Below are 18,865 nucleotides of genomic sequence, written 5' to 3' on the forward strand. Positions count from 1 at the left end.
ATAGTGCACAAAACAGCATTTTGTTATTCCTATCACTCTATCCACTATGGCTAGGATCTTTCAAGTTCACTCAGATCTAAATTTGAATATTAACCACTAACTCTCATCCCCTCTTTGTGTTAAGATAGACAATCTGTGAGAAGTTGTGGTTAAATATGTGGTATTTATTTGTTTCTTTATACACTGCACAGTTTTCATATCAGTAGCTTTTGTCTGTGTGCCTCATTCCTCTACTTTCATTACGGATCCCTGCCTCAGTAGTCGACTGACATTATTTCGAGCCAAGTTCCCATCCTACCTCACTTCCCACTCTCTCTCTCTAGCTCTTTTGTCTCAAATTGGCTAAATCTATTGCTCCCAGCATCGAGCAGTCCCAGCCAATCCAAGTCCCAGTCAGCACCCACTCCCAGCCATTCCTCACCACCACCCAGCCTCACCAGCCCCCTCCTGTACCCCCATCCTTTTCAATTCTGGTTAATCACCCAAACCAAAAGACCCTTATTACTGCTGCGGGCTTCCCATGAGCTGCATGCCAGAAAGTGACAGTGAGGGGAAGAACAGCACTATTGTCTCTCAGTGCTTATTGGGTCTCTTCTGTGGTCCAGTCTGTTTTCACAATAATCTCGTGTGATGGTCCTTTGGAGTCCTAGGGAGCCCTTCCCCAGGGTGAAGCTCCACCAGGGTGGAAGATGGTTAGTCCTTGCCTGTGGTTTAAGAGCTAGGATGTGAGACTGATGGATGATGGGAATGAAAGAGACAAGCAGGATGAGGCATAGGATCAGTGAGGTTATGCCCTGCCCTGTAGCTCAATCTGAGTAATTCCATATTGTGCCAGTGCCAGCACGAGAGACCTCTAAGTTATGGGCAGGATGATGATCGGGGCATGTTAATACAGTTTAATGGGAATCTATCTTTGTCGGTTTTTGTACTAGACAATGGACAGCTCCAATTGCAAGACAATTATAAAAATGCTCACAAAAAGTATTTGTTGCCTTTGCTCACCTTTCCCCTGAGTGGTCACGTATGGTTTCTGTTAATGTAGTTAAACATGAGTTTGAATTTGAACGGAACATGTACACCAGGCACAAGGAGCGAAGCAAAACATTGTTCATGTGCACATACCAAATCCTAATCATTGCTGTTGCTGTAAGGTCACTGGATGTCAAACAAATGCAACATCTACCAAACATGTTTTCCAGAACTGTTGTGTCTGCCGTCATTTTTGCCAGTCATTCTTTGAGCCTGCTATAAAAACTATGTTTACATATCTTGATCAGCTAATGTTCAATTGGTAACTCATAGCACCATGTTGTATGTCAAAATTAAATGGCCATATTTCCTGCACTGTGTTTTTTTTTAATGTATATCATAATAAAAACACAGCAAGGACATTTTATTATTTTTCAGCTAATAAGGGAAGCAACTGCTGAATTGTTTTTAAATATTACTTTACTCTCTGGAGCATAGCGAGAACATGAACATTAGTATGTGATGTGTGTTCCCTGCATTAAGTAAGCCTTGATCAGGCAAAACACAAGAGACTGTCATTGTCTCTAGGCCAACTGTCTAGACAGTCTAAACGCCTATTAGCTGTTTGTTAAGTCTGCTGAGAGCATAACTATGGAGCCTGCATGTTTAATGTTTCAGGAAAAGTGCTGGAATTACATTTTGTTGTTTTGAACATTGAATGTAATCAAATAATGGGAGAAGGTTGGAAGATTTTAAGCCATGTGGGAAAAGGACAATGGGATTGGCAGGTATTGGTCCCTTTTTTCAGTTTACTCCAATAATTAAAATAAGATTGTTTAAATGGAGGAAAAACAGGCTTTGGCCAAAAATCCATTTATATAGTATTCCTTACCCTGCACCCATTTTCTTTGATGTCTCTCTTAATTCAACCCTCTGGATATTCTGCCTTAATACCCCCTTATTTTGCTTATCCTTTGTCTGTCCCCATTGCCCCCATCTTTCCCTCTCAATTTCAACCCCCACCCTATTCTCTTTATATTCTAGAAAGAGAATACAACCCCTTACCCCTCTCTTTCTGTTTTACCCCAGGTCAAGTCCCCCACACTAGCAGGGCTGAGTGATGACTCTGGTCGCACACTGACCTCCTCCGACTTTAACTTGCGGTGTTTGACCCCGGGCCAGAGGGTGGAGGGGCTGCTGGCCTTCAGCAGCCATGAGGAGCTGGACCGCTTCAACCAGGAGGCCCGGCAGAGCAACAGACACCCTGAGCTGTTTGCTCTGTACCCCCCCGCCGACGAGGTGGGTACTCACATGCTGTAATAAACCAGTGCATGCATGCATATGGGAATGTGTGGGCTAGTGTTGGTTCCTGTCGTACCAAAAACACAGCCGGTGGGTCTGTGTTTTTTTTTGTGATTCATTATGCTTTAATATAAAATGAGTCCCTTAAATCATAAAACTCTTCTCTTAGTGTGGTTGTATTCCCCAAATGTGAAACAAGTGAAATATTAACAACATTACAACCTCATGTTAAATTAGAAAATGTAAACTATTTTTTCATAAAAAGTGTTTTATAAGCAAAAATGGCAAACCGCTGTGCTAATACACATAATGTCTTTTGATTTAAGACTGTAGATCAAATATGCTATATGAAGACGTCACTTTGAGCTTTGGCACATCGATATGGACAATTTGAAGTAACTTCATAGTGCAGGAAAGAAAAACACAATTATTTTTGGTACTTAGAAATACAACTTGACAACATGACAAGGATCACGATTTTACACTTTCATTCCCTGTAAATGGATTGTTTCTATTTATTGTTATTACTTGAAAAATTATTTTCCATTCCATTTAACTTCCTCTGGATTCATAAGCACCTCTGCATCTTGCTTAAGATCCTAATGCTTGTCCAAATGTAATAACTTTTTTTGAATAGTTCTAAAATATGTCTCTGCTATTGTGTTCCAGGAAGATGCGGTGGAGATCCGGCCCCTCCCTGACTGCCCCAAAGAACACACTGGAGACCGCATCATGATCCGATGCCAGGCCATCAAGTAGGTCATACATTTTCATAGCACTGTAGGAGGGGGGATTTAAACAGCCGCCCTAAGTTGGACAAGGAATCAACAGTTAGCTGTTTTAAAGGGAAATTATTCCAACACCCCCTTTTTATGAAAATGACCTTTTGCGTAGCATTTATCATACAGTACATTCTTGTGTGTCAAATCTGAGCATGACTTAAAGGTTTGAGTAGTTGTTTCAAAGCTGCTTGCAGTTGATGTGACGGACAGCGCAGTGTGGGAGGGTGGAGGAGTTCTGAGCAAATGCTGTTGTTCTTCTCCAGAAAACACCGTCCCTCCCTTTCTCTATGGGATTTTGTCTCACTCCCTTTTTTTCTATCATTCTCACACACACACACACACACACACACACACACGCACACACACACGCACACGCACACGCACGCACACACACGCACACACACATAGTTTCTCTGCCTTTCACTCTTCATCTCACTCGTACTTCTTGAAACCCATAAAACTGCCAAATATTTTTGTTGAACTCATTGCTCAGCTTGAAGTGGTTTGGCAACACCCCCCCTATCTTTTAACCCTCAGTTCAGTTCAAACATTTTACTGTCACTTACTGTAATACATTTGGTACAACAATAATTTACAGGAATAGAATAGGAAAGAAAAGTACAGTGTAGGGAAAAATCCATAGTACAAGAATGTTAAATATTTGTCTCTTTTGCCGTTATTGAATTACTAATTCCGTTTTCCTTCTTGGCTTCATAGGTTTGAGATTGAAATTGAGCCCATGTTTGCCACTATGGCCTTGTATGACCTGAAAGAGAAGAAAAAGGTAAGTCCTTACAATTTTATATGTTATTTCTAATGTTGACTAAAGCATGTTAATGTATGAATTATCTTCTGCAAATTTGTGTGATATGTTCACCTTGTGACATCAAATAATACAATGTAGGACAAAATTACAAAGCACTTACAATACAATAGCCCTGCTTTGGACAGGCTTGATGTGTGTTTGTGGAGATGGTCAGTCTATGCTCGGCCTTCTTGTGACCCCATCCAGTTCGATATATGTTTTTATGAGACTCTTCACCTTGCTATATTACATCGTTTTGGCATGTTTATTATTGTTGCAGCAGTAATTCTGACAGAAACAATGGAAATAATACAAAAGTGTTTCCTATTAAAGGCACAACCTGTGTAAAATTGTAACCGAATGGTATTAAGCATCTTAGAACCTGTCTGTCAAATGTTTATGCTGAATGGAGCAATCTAAACAATATTTATATGGTCAACATTTGATGCAGATTCATAGGCATGTGTTATAGTGCAATACATTGAACCCTAATTGTGCATGTGTGTGTGTGAATAGGTGTATGTGAGGCTAATTGTAAAGTGCTTTGTATAAAAGACAAGTCAATAAGTCAATTTACTAAATAATACCATGTTAAATGTCATTCGCTGTGGGGGAGGGTTTGTTTGTGGTAATGCAGCAAGAGGAAGCATCTAAAAATGTGATGACATATGTCAAATAGAGAAATACTTTGAAGTTAACCGAAATTAACATTGACCACAGCTAAAGTCTTACTAACTAACTTTAGGACAACGGCTCGATTTGGTGTGTCAGAACTTTGCAGTTCGATAGATGACATTAAAATGAAAGTCGTGTTTAAATTATTTTTGCTTGCTTGTTTCATGCTGGCTGTTGCATGATATGTGCATCCCGTTGATGCAGGGAGGTCTGGTAGTTTATTTTGGCAGTCAGCGCGGCGGTGAGGGATCAGTGTAATCTAAAAGGTTTTATGTCTCATCGTCCTCGCATATGTATGCCCCTGGGGGGTCCTCATGTTTTGGTTCTATCACTACTTGTACTGTGTCACATTTTCCCAGTCAACAATTTTGAGCCATGGCTGTTTGTGTGCTTTCTGTAGATTTACACAGCTGGATAGTTTTTGGGGTGAAGGGGCTGGAAGGATTTAATTTGTACTTTAGTGCTCACGATCTCTTAGATGAGACCAGGTTTTTGCCACCGGCCTTGCCCTCTTCTCAGCACTGACTAGCTGCTTGGAGCTTGTCTCCAGGACGAATAGCTCCTCAGGACGAGAAAGGGGGAATTAATGCCCTTTATGTTTGAAAATAGAATGTATATAAGCTGGTCTTGGGATAACACAAGCAGTATAAGTGTTATATTGTATGAAATATGTTTCCTATATGTCAAAGAGTTAGCTGTTCTGTATCCAACAGACGTCTTCATTAAAGTGGAGCTGAAGTGTCAGATTGGCACAGAGTATTTAGCTTAAGATCATTAATTGTATTATGTGTTAAACTGAAGACTGGTCTTGTGGAGGTCAATACAACATCCTGCCTATTAAATTGAGCAGATCCTGACTGTAAAAGGGCGATAAATGTATGTCTGAGTGAAGGTCACACTGCCAAGCTTGTTTTGTCAGTTACATTTCAAGTGGAACTTAGAAGCATTTGTACCTCTGTACTGTAACTCTTACCCATTTATCACTGAACCCTTAATTTATTTACTTTCTTTTTCACTTTCTGCCCTTTTTACGATAACTTTTCTCTCCAACTCGTCTCCTCAAGAGTGAAATATTTGTATTCACTAACATATTTCTGCTGCCTTTTTGCCTTATTTTCTCTCTGTTTCCCTGCATACCTTTTGTCTCTGTATCTCGTGGGAATTTTGTTGCTATGTATTTGTATGTTTTGTTCACACACATGTTGTTATTTCACATCTGGGGAATCTTCAGCAGATGTTTTTGTGTAATTCCATATAATACTCTTGTTATTATTCATGCTTCTCTGGTCTATCAACCAAGATACTGACATGATTTGATCCTACAAGTGGCCTACTTTATATTAACAGACAAGAACAGACACATTTTTTTGAGTAAATACTGTATGACGTCACATATAAAGAAAAGGGTAGACTACAATAGGCGTTAAGTAATATTTTCCATGTTATTGTTCTACAAGAAGAGGCAAGCCTTGTTTTGCTGAACTGTGACTGCAGCTTGTTGTGTCAACACTATGAGGGATTGGACGTTTTGTAAAAAATACAGTGGTAGGATACTCTTTAATCACTTAGGATCATCTCTCAGTCTGTCTGTTGATTGGTTTACAAGACATTTCTCACTCACTATAGCAGGGACTTCAGTTAGCAGAGCAACACTCTTGGATTCATGGCTCTTTATTTTCTGTGAGAATGTAGCTGAGATGTTCATTTCATTTGGATAGTTGTTAAAGGTAACACGTTACATTGGTAATTGCTGATCAGTTGCTAAGTTGGCAACAATGTTGTGTGCTGCATTAGAAAATGTTAGACATTTGCTCAGTCAGACACACAGCCTCTATGGTCTGTGTAATGATACAAAATGCTATTACATTCCTCGTGTCTCAATGACGCCAGAATCAGTGTTATGAAGATTGACTTTTGACAAATGAATGTCATTAGAATTTTGTATGAATGTTAACAGATTGAACACTTGCCCTTTGTTTGTCCTATTCATGAGCATATGAATTATAATATGCTGTTTATTTCAGCTGGCTTTGATTATTTAGATGTCATTTCTGTGATTCCAAGAAGTCATGTAAGAGGTGGACTCCTCCACTCCAGTCTTTTAAACAACTGTCACTCTTGCTAAGTGTGCTTTATTTTGATGTAACCGGGCCATTTGGACAGGAGTTTGACTTTCTAGCTTGTTAGACCACTTTTAACAAAACAGATATAAACCAAACCATAAGTGATAAACCTAGAATACTTTTCAAATTTCGGTTATATTTTTTCTTTTAATCGTTTATTTGAACAGGGACAATGCACATTGATGAACACTTTAATCAAATAATACTTCAAATGTAAATATGCCAGATTTTTTGCTTTGAGCTAATTTCCATCCGTAGTCCCTCACATACAACATATAAGAACATGACATTTATAAACATAGCAAAAATAAATACATGATATGCAGGAAGTGCATGAGCAGCATATACAAGCATTTACCACATGGCAGTACAATGTAGCAGCTACGAAATATAAAGTGCAAGAGAAGATAAAAGAGCTACATAAAGTGCGAGAGGAGATACCCCTGTATTAAAGTGCATTTAGCGGGGATTGCACGTCTGTTTGTTTCTCAACCATTCTTTGAGTTGACCTTTGAAGCTATTGAGAGTGGGACAATCCCGTATCTCAGTTGGGAAGCTATTCCACAATGAGCTGCCTTTAACGGAGAGGACATTTTGTCCAAAAGTGGTCAGTCTGCGGTGGACTTCACAGTCTCCTCTGGTTTCTGACCTAGTGCAGCGTCCAGTGTGTTTTTTGTGGATGAATTCCCCTAAGGGAGGGGGGGCCAGTCCATGTAAACATTTATAAATAAAGCACATACTTTTAAAAGACTTAAAATTGTCAAAACTCAAGAAATTGTGTTTTTCAAGGATGGTACAGTGGTGGTATGAATTTGGCTTTCTGTCAAACACCTTGATAGCCCTCTTGTACAGCTGTTCTATTGGTTTCAGGTTTGTGGCACAAGCAAACGACCAGTTTGTAAAACAGTATTCAATGTGGGATAGAATCATACAGTCGAGGTATGACTTTGCAGCATTGACAGTTAAGAAATGTCTAATTTGTTTAAAATGTTGCAAGTTGAATTTAACGGTATTGGATACTTTCTTGATATGTTTCTTAAAAGTCAAGTTTGAGTCCAGTATGACTCCAAGATACTATATGATCAATTTTAGACATGTTTGTTGCCAGAGATCAGCTTTGGTGTGGTCAGTGTAACAGAGCAGAATGAGTGTTTCCAGTGAAAAGGATCACATGACATCCACTAGGCCCGACCCGGACATATGGCCGTGCTCCTAGCCTGAGGTCTTTAGGAAGGGAAGTAGACGTATGTAACGTCTCGTAGGCCAGACTTTTTCTTTTGAAAACATCTGATTGATAGTAAAGAAAGAACATTTCCTAATTTCACATACAGTTCATTGTTTCCTTTTTGTTAATCTCTGTCACTAATTTAAAAAAAGAGAACTTCAGATCTTCTTCAGAAAAACATAAATGGATGATGTACTGTTTGCATACACTTTTAGAAACTCTTTTCATGGAATTGTGTTTGATTCTGAACGTGAATGTAAAGAAACAGTATTTGGTTTACATGAAAGGAGTGTCCTGAACCATTTTTTAAACTGATTCACTGAATATTACATTTGAAAAAATGTTTCCTTAGAGGTTTCGCGTTTTAGTTAGATATTCGATGATGATACTGTCAAAAGTAATGCATGTCTTTTTTTAGTAAAAATACATTTGTCTGGTTCTGGTTCTCAAAACGTTTCCCCTTTGTCTACCTCCAGATATCAGAAGACTTCCATTGTGATCTGAACTCAGAACACTTGAAAAACTTCTTGAAACCTCACACTCCACATGTGGATCAGTCTGCTCTCGCCAGATCTGCCATCTTCTCCATCACCTACCCTTCCCCAGATATTTACCTCGTCATCAAGGTTTAAATAACTTAGTTGTACACCAGAATTTGTTTTAGACACCCTGTTTTTCAATTAAATGTTGCCTTTGTATCTCTTGCTCTTGCTGAACATATTCCCTATACTGCAACTATGCTAACACATGATGGATTCTTGTGTTTTAGATTGAAAAGGTTCTTCAACAGGGAGAGATCAGTGACTGTGCTGACCCCTACATGACACTGAGGGAATGTGACTCTGCAAAGGTAATGTTTGCAGAGCAATTATTGTTGTCTCTAAACAGTCAAAACACAAAGAAGATTTAGCCTTTTACCAACCTCATTTTAAAATGTTCTTTAAGCATACTATGTTCCTATAGTTGAAAGCATTTATTGTATATATTTTAAAAATATTACTGAATTTATTTGGTCTTCCAGAACAAAGACAAGCTTGAGAAGCTGCGAGGTCAGGCAGAGACGTTCTGCCAGAGGCTGGGTCGATATCGTATGCCGTTTGCCTGGGCAACCGTTAACGTCATGGAGGTCATCTCCACTGCTACCATAGACCGTGATGGCACAGACTCTGACAGCTTAAAAGGAGGTGTGTGCTTGTGTGTGTTTGTCCTCATGAAATGGCTTTGTTTGACAGTAAAACCTTGTTGATGACTTTTGTGTGCATTTCCATCCGATAGAGTGTTTGATAGCTGTGTGTGTAGCTGTGTGTGTATCATATGACCCGTGACCTTTACACTTTGTTTTTGCAGGTAAATCCAGCAGCATTGACCGGAGGGCACAGCTTCCTAGGAGGAATTCTGAACGTTACAATACCATTGATGATCAATGTTGCAACGTTTCTGGCTTCAAGCCTGCCACCATCACTATCAGCACCATCTTTAAACAGGTCGGAATACCACGCAAAAAAAGAGAGACTCTTATTTCCTTCAGCTACGAGATAAAGTGTAAAGCTATTTCCTTGAGACAAAAGATAACGTGTAAAGTTAGTTCCTTGAGAAACAAGATGAAATGTAAAAGACATACATGCTTTTGCTTGAAGCCTGGCCTTTCATTCTTTGATCAAACATCCCATTCCATCATGTTCTAACATCATTTCTGCCTTAAAGCCATGACATTGGATAAAGATAATCAATTGTCAAGCGTTGACTTCACTGTTACAACCAACTATAACATTTATCTTCGAGGCAAAGGCTTATTATGTGTCTAACTGTGCATGTGTTTTTCCATGTTTGTGTGTTTTTATGTTGTTTGTGTGTCAGGAGGGGGATCGTTTGAGTGATGAAGATTTGCTCAAGTTTTTGTCTGAGATCAAGAAAACCTCCACTCCACAGAGGAGAGTCAAGACAATACCAGGTAATTTCTCTTAACACATCTACACTCATTATTTTATTGTTTATATATATATATATAATAGTCCTACATAATGAAAATAAGGATTATTTGCATTCTTGCAAAGGATTTGAGAGGATTGATGCAAATCTGATATTCGTTTGTTACATATAAAGTCATAGCAGCCAGTTAGCTTAGTCTACAGATAGGTCAAAGACTGTTTTTTCTGCACAAAGAAAAAGTGTAGAAACAAGGTTTAAGGGGAGGTTATTGGCCAGACAATTTATTGTATTGTTGCCCTGGCTGCTTGATGTTGCAACAAGCTGCGACTCTAGGAAGTTACTGCACCTTGACAAGAAATAGGCCAACACATAAACCCATGTAAACTACAACATGTAGTTTTCACACTTTTTTAACAATTAAACTATTAAGATATCAATTTAGTTTTATTTTCTTCTGCTAAGCTAAGTTAATCATCTCCTGGTGGTTGCTTTATACTAAATGGTCAGACATGAGATTGGTAATAATCTTCTAAACCCACTCTTGGGCAGATAGCGCTCAAGATTAATTGCCCCAAAAATATAGAACTGTTCATATTCCTTTTGAAAGGAATTTGAAGACATAACATGACATATTTTGTGTTATCCAGGTTCCATAAAACTGGACATGTCTCCAATCCACGACACGCCACTGGCCTGTTTGTCGCCTGAGCTCATCCCTCTGATACCTGTGGCTGAGAAGAACATTCGGCCAACCAAAGAAGTGCTGGAGTTCCCATCCAGTGAGGTTTATGTCCCTCACAACATTTACAGGTGTGTACAACAAACTCCTTTTACTACTGTTTCACATGTATACATTACATTGTTTTAATCTAAAGCAACTCAACACTGTGGAAGGAAGCTCATGAGACTTAGAAACAAGGATTTGAAAAGCAAATAATTTGTAGCTCTAAGGGGAAAACAGGTTTGTTTCTTAGCACTGACTCTGAAAGGCATCAAGAACAATCATGCTGTACTCATCACTCAAGAGCAGCTCTTTTTAGTTTTGTGCCTATTTTTAGTTATTTCCATCCAGGCTAGCTTCGACATTGCCTCACAGTGTAACAATGAGTAGGCAGCCTGTTTGAGCAGAGGTTTAAAATCAACACGTTTAAAATGGTTTAGCTTGTAACAAAACATTAGTTGCATCATGTGTGAACAAGTCCTCTGCACTGTATTATTAGTATTATGTTCCGAGCAGTTGTTCAGAGGAATCTGTGGTATCTCCCTGTAGTCCAGGTTTCCACCGATTACAGTGTCGTATTAAAACCTCAGGTTACAGTAAATCACTGTTTGTCTGGACCTTTCTGTGACATGACCGTTACCTTACCACAACTAGGTTTCTGCACGCATGGTGCCATCTAGTGATGTCTATTGGAACTTCTTCATTATATATATTTTAAATGTATTAATTAAACATTTTTCTTTGTCAATGTAGGAACCTGCTCTATGTCTACCCCCAGAGGCTAAACTTTGTCAACAGGCTTACATCAGCAAGAAACATCACCATCAAAATGCAGTTTATGAGCGGAGAGGATACAAGCTGCGCCCTGCCTGTGAGTGCAGCCCTTTATGATCTGCTGTCTAACCTCACTGATATAACAATGAAAGTGATTTTGTCCAAAGTCAAATTATTTAAACCGAAATTATTACATACAATGAGGTTAAATTCCCTCTTTGATTTTCCCTATTGTGTTGCAGTGGAAGTATAGTAAATAAAAGAGGGAATTTTGCACAAAAAATGCTTTTACTTAAAAGATATTCACTTGATTAGACTTATACTGAAGCCTTATATTAGCTTTATATACACTTTTGAATTCCATTTTGAGGACTGTGTATATTGGCGCCCCATCCTTTACATTGAAAGTGCATAATGAACAAATATTTTATTGGCTGGTTTGAACAGGAGAAATTATTAAAGCAATTCATATCTGATTCACATGGACAGATGACTATTGTTTTTAAGATTGTCTCTAAAATTATGTGAAATGATCCGTTAATTATATTCTGTATGTTTTGAAAACAATAATTGTTTAAAAGAGAAATACACTGTCACTGCTTTAGATGAAATAGAGTCTTCCCAGATGTGTTTAATACATTTTGTGTGGTTTAATAGAAGATAATTGAATCTATAAATTCATGTTTTCTCCTCCCCTATCAATTCTCAGGTCATTTTTGGGAAATCAAGTGGCCCTGAATTTTTAAAGGAAGACTACAACCCTGTTACCTACCATAACAAGCAAGTACCCATTACTGCTTTACATTACAGCGTTTGTGATGATAGCTCATACAAACAGTTTGGGTAATCTTCTTTATCTTATTGTCTCCCCCGTGCTCTGGCTCTTTGTTTCCCCCGTCTTCTCATCTCTTCCCCCTACATCCTTGTCCTCATCCATCCATCTTTTCCTTTATGTGGCTTCCTTTGTTACTCCCTATTTCCCTATTTACCGATCTTCAGGTCCCCAGACTTCTACGAGGAGGTGAAACTGGCTCTTCCAGCCCGTCTGACAGAGAGACATCACCTGCTGTTCACTTTCTACCACATCAGCTGCCAGCAGAAACAGAACCAGAGCGGCAGCTGCGAGACGCTCATAGGATACTCTGTGAGATTTTGTCCTTTGCTACCCAACCATTCTTCTAAATGTAACACATGCAAACCAAAATGTTATGTAACCAAACCTGCAAATTAAACCACAGCTAAAATAATTGATATTTAATGTGAATACAAATATATGTATTTACTACATAACTGAGATTAAATACTTATTGTTCAATTTTCACATAGTGGCTGCCCATGCTGAATAATGACCGACTGCAGACTGGTCAGTTCTGTCTGCCCATCGTCTTGGAGCGATTGCCTGCCAACTATTCACTGCACACGCCTGAGGTATAGACATCTGTTATGTTTACATTTTTTAAATCATTCTACATGTCAGACTCTTGCTACTGTATGCAAAGGAGTAGACTTGTATTCTTGGAAGGACATATTGAAGACTGAACACGTACATGTTTATAATTCCTGTGTCTCTGTTTTGTAGAAACTTCCTCCACAGAATCCTCCAGTCAAGTGGATGGAGAGTCACAAAGGACTTTTCAACCTCGAGATCCAAGCCGTGTCTTCTGTACACACACAGGTGAGTAGTGGTTGCACACACGAGCGCAACAACACAATGACTGTTTTGCTTACCTTCTCTTTCTCCCCAAGTCTGTCAACGTGTAAATGTCCAGTCTGCTGTAGTGAGACATCCACCCATGAGTATTACATGCACCCTGTCTTGTTACTCTTGTTTCTTTGTATGTCTCATTCATTTTCCTCCTGTCGTTTCTTACTCTCTGCTTTAACTACATTGTAACAAATCATCCCTTTTTCTGTACCAGGACAACCACCTGGAGCGGTTTTTCACCCTCTGCCATGCTCTTGAGGGAGGAGCTACATTCCCGCTGCGGGTCAGGGAGGAGAAGATTGCAGAGAACAAGCTGGAGCACGAGCTGAAGCTCAGCATCATCTCCCTGTCCTCCTCCAGACTAGAGCCTCTGGTCCTCTTCCTCCATCTGGTGCTGGACAAACTCTTCACCCTCATCATGCAGCCCATGGTCATCGCTGGCCAGACCGGTGAGGAGCTGTTGCTGCAGAGAAACGGACACACTATTTGTTGCAAACATTTTGTCCACATTTTCTCAAGCTTAAGTAATATTGACAGACATGATACTTCTGAACAATTATTGAACTTCAAAATCAATTTCACAAGTTGGAAAAGAAGAATTATATTGGGTCAAGCATTGATTGTAGGTTTTTAACTAATGTTGTTTTTCATTGTTAATATTTTCTGTTTAATGTGTTTGTATTTAACATTTACTATTATAAAATGTTGGTAATGTTTGAAAAACAAGCTGTTTGAAAAACATTACCAACAGTATATAGGTATACTTCTTAAAGTTCTACTTCTTTCTAATCAACTACTTGACTTAAAATGCAATAAAACATCAGTGAATGTTTTGGCATATACATTTTCTGTCAATTAACTAGTAGATTAAAAATAATTATCTAAGCACTAATTTATTGTTTTTATATGCAGCTTTCTGCAAATCAGTTTTAAGACCAGGAACAATATTGATTATTTGTTGATGATGATATTTTGGATGGTATTGTGTCTTATTCCATGACTGATATTATAGCTCTAACATTTTTGTGTGCATGTCTGTTTCCCACAGCTAATCTGGCCCAGATAGCCTTCGAATCAGTGGTGTCTATTGTCAACAGTCTTCATAATAGTCAGGAGCTGATCAGGGACCAGCAGGGTAGGAACAGCCTCTTGGCAACCTACCTTTACTGGGTGTTTCGTCTGCCTGACCCCCCTCGAGAAGCACCGAATGCAGGTAATGTAATTATTTATTTTGGCGATTTTTCCTTTGATTATATTTGCTAACATTGCCGTAGGAATTAACAATATATTTGTATGTGTTCATGGACCTGTGTTCAGATTTAGGGAGTATACCATCTGCAGAGAGCCGATACAGCACCATGGGTCGGGCCACAGCTGCCACAGTCGGCTCTATGCTTCTTGAATCCAGAATCCGCAGCAGCAGTAACCCTGACATCCCCGCTCCACACACTTCTGCTGAAGATGCTGAGGTCAAAAACATCCTCTCTTCCAAGGTATGGAGGTTTTCCATAGCAAATCTCCTGAAATATATCCGTAGATCCATTAGGCAATATGGTTTGTGTCATATAAATTAAGCTCAGTTGTGAAAGCTTTTTAAGGGTAATAAGCATGGTTTTAAAAAGTATACGATCTTCACTTAAAGTCTTTATTTCACCAGGCCAACATAATGCATGCGCAGTGCAATATGTAGATTCCCTGCCATGCTTGCAAATACACACAAAACAGTCATTTGCTATTCATCCCCACAGTACATTAGGTATTTTAATAGACCACTAGACGCCCACTCTAATGAATGCATCCATCACGTTCAATGTGATGGAACCTGTGTGTTTCTTCCTCCAGGGCCACAACGTTCCAGGCAGCCGCATGTCCACCATTGTGGACTTAAACAACCACCAGAACTCCACAGGAAACACCAGGCCCTCCAACAGAAAGGTACTGATGTTCTTCCCACAACCATGGTATGTTAGAGAACACACCGCAGGTTCCTGAACATAGTTTGGAAAACCTTGTTGCAGACATTTGCATATTAATGAGAATTATAAAGAATGTATTGATGTATTCTATCCAAATGAGACTGAATAGTCACATATCCAAACAACATTATACAATCAATGTTTAGCAGTGAGGCTCAGTGAGGTTATATGCTTTTCAGAGAGAACTGAAGAGCATATAAAGGCAAGAATGCCATAAAATGAATCACTCAAGTTAACATTTAGGGAGTTCAACCTTTAAAATACGCCTTCAATAAAGAGGAACGTTTCTGTACTGTCTAATTATTGAAATCGACACATTTAAGTCAAATGAAGTACTGTGTTGGTTGTAGAATAATATATAAATAAATACATATATTTAATGATAGTTTTAGCTTGCAATGCTTACATAGTAGCTGTGTATATGCACACTATTCATTTTAAATGTAGATGCACTACGTTGACATGTTTGCTTTGTATTGGTTGTCAAACAAAGTGTTTTTTCTGTAATTATAGATAACTTTAAAGAGAAAAAAGTACTTCTTACTATAAAAATTGGTCCTGTATTTGACATCAGTGAGACTCTAAACATCTTACTGCACAGTTAAACACAAAGAGCTTCACGCCACCATTTCCCTCTTGTTACCACAAGGTGGCAGTGTGACACCGAAAACGCCAGTATATCGGTTTGGGGTTTGGTCAACATTTTTCCTGTTCAAAGCTTAGCTGGTATTTCTAAAATTAATTCATATTGATATTCAGTATCATTCTTACAGATGCTCTATTTAAAAAAAACATGCTTATTCCATTAGCTACCAAAGGGAGGCTGTTTCTCACCAGAGTCTGTGTATTTTCTGTCTTGCAGCAGTTTCATGAGGAGTTGGCCCTGCAGATGGTTGTCAGCACTGGGGTCTGCAGAGAGAATGCGTACAAATATGCCTGGTTCTTCTTTGAGCTGCTGGTCAGTGTGCTTTTATAATGTATTTACAGTGGGTGGTTTTATGATTGACACTTAGCTCTATGAGAAAAAAGTCTAAGACTGCTTAGGGCGTTAATGATAAATGTATGAAGTAATAAAAATGACTCACACCGAACTCGCCATGACCTTGTGGCCACACACCTTAAAAGATGGATGAAGGTTTTATTGTGTGGTGAACAAAAGGGCATTTTAAAATAAAGGCATTCTGTAATATATCAAGCCGATGGACAATGTATCACTCTTTTGGAGGGGTTGAAGTCTATCATCACTCACATTCGCTCTCATCCTTTCAGTTCATCTCACTTATTTATGTTTTTCCTTTAATAACTTCACTACAGAATGCTCATTTTTACTTACAAAAGGTATCTTTTTTTCATTTGAATGAAAAATGAGGGTAAAAGAGGGTGATTAATAATGAAACCTCACTCTTATATTAACTTCTATTTCCATAGTTTTCCCTCTTTTGTTATCATCCGGTGTTTCACATTTATCATGTGTGTGTGTTGATGTGTGATTGCTCAAACAGGTGAAAAGCATGGCTCAGCATGTGTCTGAGCTGGACAAGCAGAGTGTCCCTAGGAGAAGCCGTTTCTCTGACCGATTTAAAGATGACATCACCACCATTGTCTCAGTGGTCACAGCTGAGATCGGGACCATCCTTGTAAAACAACAAAAGGTTAGGAATATGATGATGACAATACATTTTGCTCATCAATATTTTACTCTGTAAGAAAAATACAACCCCAAAACTGTACACTTTGCACTTCCTGTTCTCCTGGGGTCTGTAGAGGCAGTTTTAGTACATTTTGTCAGTGTCCTCCAAACAACAGGGAATTGGAAGTGCTTATTAGATGCCTGTGTGGAATTAAAAGCTCAGCTTGCACAGTTAGATGCCTGGCAAGATCCAGTCATTGCAGCTTACTGATTTTTTTCTGTTGATTTTTGTTGTTTTAGGAAGTAGAGCAAGCAGAGAAAGTCAACATCAGCCTGGCCTTCTTCCTCTACGACCTGCTGTCTCTCATGGATCGAGGATTTGTTTTTCAGCTGGTGAAAAACTACTGCAACCAGGTAGAATAACACTGAACACAAACCGAAATAATTCATATATATATTTTTAAATAGAATAATTCAGTAAGTGGGAACTATTTTATTGAGTTTTTTTTACCTTGAGGGTTAATGTATTTCTTCTGAAATTATTATCATGTATTCATTTTTAATACGTTTTTGCTCAATATCCCCTCTAGATGTCAGCTAAGAGTGTGTCAATGCCAACATTGATCAGCATGCGCCTTGAGTTCCTGCGAATCCTCTGTAGTCACGAGCACTACCTCAACCTGAGCCTCTTCTTCAGCGGCCCTGCCTCCGCTCCTGCCTCACCGTGTCCCTCTATCACCTCACAGGTCTGCACACTTCTCAGGCAAAACCCTTGTATATTTGTAATACACACATTCAGGTGATTGGTACATCATTGAGAGTAAATACTTCAATCTGATATAGTAAAATTGTGGCAAGTCGTGTTTATTTATAAAGCCCTATGTGTGTAAACGGTTTGTTTCAAAAGGTTTCATAATCTGTACAGCATTGGACACTCTCTAAATGTAGACCACTGTTTGGATAAGTATTATCATCAGGGCTGCAATAAGTGAGCTGTGTAAATGTTTGGGCCATCAAGCTTTTACATTTTCAATTTGAAGCGAACACATCAAGTCAAATTCAAACACAAGGAGTGCTAAGGAGAATTGAAAAGGGGAGTGTGGGGAGTCATTATATGAAGTGGATGAGTTTAAAAAGTACTTTACTTTGCATTTAGGAAAAAACTCTTACCCTATTTCTGTTCCTGTGCCTCGTATTTCATCTCTCCACTCAGAGTTCCAGCTCGTGTAGTTTCCAGGAGCAGCAGAGGATCCTGGGGCTGTTTGAGCTTTCTCAGGAATTCAAACAGCAGCACTACCTCACCGGTCTGCTGCTCACAGAGCTCAGTGCTGCCCTAGACATGGAGTCAGAGGGGTATGGAAACACAGACACCTTCAAGTCTTTACCTCCTTATTACCTTGGTATCACAAAGCTATTCAATCAAATGTTATATCCATTTTCTTTTATGGCACACAATAGAGAAAATCACAGAACCTACAAGCATGCATACTTGCTTAGGAATATTGTGCATATATGCTTTGATATGGTCACATTCTAATAAATAAATAAACTTCCACATGTGCCAATGAATATAAATAACATCTGTTAGTGTTTAAAAATGTATATGTCTAACTAAACTGTTGGATTTATTGAAACTTTTCAAATGTGTATGTTTGTTCGCAGGGGAAAGGTCCAGAGAAAGGCCATCAATGCTATCTACAGCCTGCTGTGCTCCCATGATCTCGACCATCGCTGTATTAAACCTGAGGTCAGAGCGAAGGTGTCTGCTCTCTACCTCTCCCTGGTCGGGATTATCATCGACTCCACCAACTACCTGGACTTCACTGGTATACAGTACATATACACAAACACACACCCTCTGTAGTGTAAATTGCAAACAGGCTCATATAGTAACATGCACTTGAAGACATAGTTGGTTTGTAAAGGTTATTTCATCTGGTCATTTAATTTGTCGCATAGATACATGTATGTTCCTAGACTCCAGTTTTTCATGGTAGAGTAAACACAAAAGTAACCCCACAACATTGTGTGCAAACTTAGCCACTCTAAAGAGTTGGTGATATGTTTTATTATTTCTATTATTACCCTACTCCCTCTAAAGATCACATCACTTTGCTCGATAGCCACTTCATTGGCTCCATGTTAAATTTCAAGATACTGCTTCCTACTTTTAAGGCCCTGAACTCTGAACTTCATATCTACACACCTTTCTGTTCTGTTAGATCTTTTTATGCTATCCCACTCATCGT

At 38.9% G+C, this 18,865-nt stretch overlaps 1 protein-coding gene across 3 annotated transcripts in view; it reads left to right on the plus strand.

The window, feature by feature from the left end:
- The window catches only part of dock8 (dedicator of cytokinesis 8), a 50,642-nt gene that overhangs the window by 14,168 nt on the left and 17,609 nt on the right, over nt 1-18,865 (plus strand). For 2 of the 3 annotated variants that reach the window (XM_034118687.1, XM_034118689.1), the window contains 24 exons: nt 2,059-2,268; nt 2,941-3,026; nt 3,771-3,837; nt 8,358-8,507; nt 8,651-8,731; nt 8,903-9,065; nt 9,229-9,365; nt 9,739-9,832; nt 10,458-10,620; nt 11,285-11,402; nt 12,015-12,085; nt 12,305-12,449; nt 12,632-12,733; nt 12,885-12,980; nt 13,225-13,459; nt 14,059-14,223; nt 14,328-14,503; nt 14,853-14,945; nt 15,849-15,944; nt 16,489-16,638; nt 16,917-17,030; nt 17,207-17,362; nt 17,830-17,969; nt 18,279-18,442. In XM_034118687.1, coding sequence (XP_033974578.1) covers nt 2,059-2,268; nt 2,941-3,026; nt 3,771-3,837; nt 8,358-8,507; nt 8,651-8,731; nt 8,903-9,065; nt 9,229-9,365; nt 9,739-9,832; nt 10,458-10,620; nt 11,285-11,402; nt 12,015-12,085; nt 12,305-12,449; nt 12,632-12,733; nt 12,885-12,980; nt 13,225-13,459; nt 14,059-14,223; nt 14,328-14,503; nt 14,853-14,945; nt 15,849-15,944; nt 16,489-16,638; nt 16,917-17,030; nt 17,207-17,362; nt 17,830-17,969; nt 18,279-18,442 — 3,172 coding nt within the window. The remainder of the gene's footprint in view (nt 1-2,058; nt 2,269-2,940; nt 3,027-3,770; nt 3,838-8,357; nt 8,508-8,650; nt 8,732-8,902; nt 9,066-9,228; nt 9,366-9,738; nt 9,833-10,457; nt 10,621-11,284; nt 11,403-12,014; nt 12,086-12,304; nt 12,450-12,631; nt 12,734-12,884; nt 12,981-13,224; nt 13,460-14,058; nt 14,224-14,327; nt 14,504-14,852; nt 14,946-15,848; nt 15,945-16,488; nt 16,639-16,916; nt 17,031-17,206; nt 17,363-17,829; nt 17,970-18,278; nt 18,443-18,865) is intronic. The other variant, XM_034118688.1, reaches the window with a different exon arrangement.

This window comes from Trematomus bernacchii, unplaced genomic scaffold (assembly GCF_902827165.1).
Source record: "Trematomus bernacchii unplaced genomic scaffold, fTreBer1.1, whole genome shotgun sequence".
Lineage (NCBI taxonomy): Eukaryota > Metazoa > Chordata > Actinopteri > Perciformes > Nototheniidae > Trematomus > Trematomus bernacchii.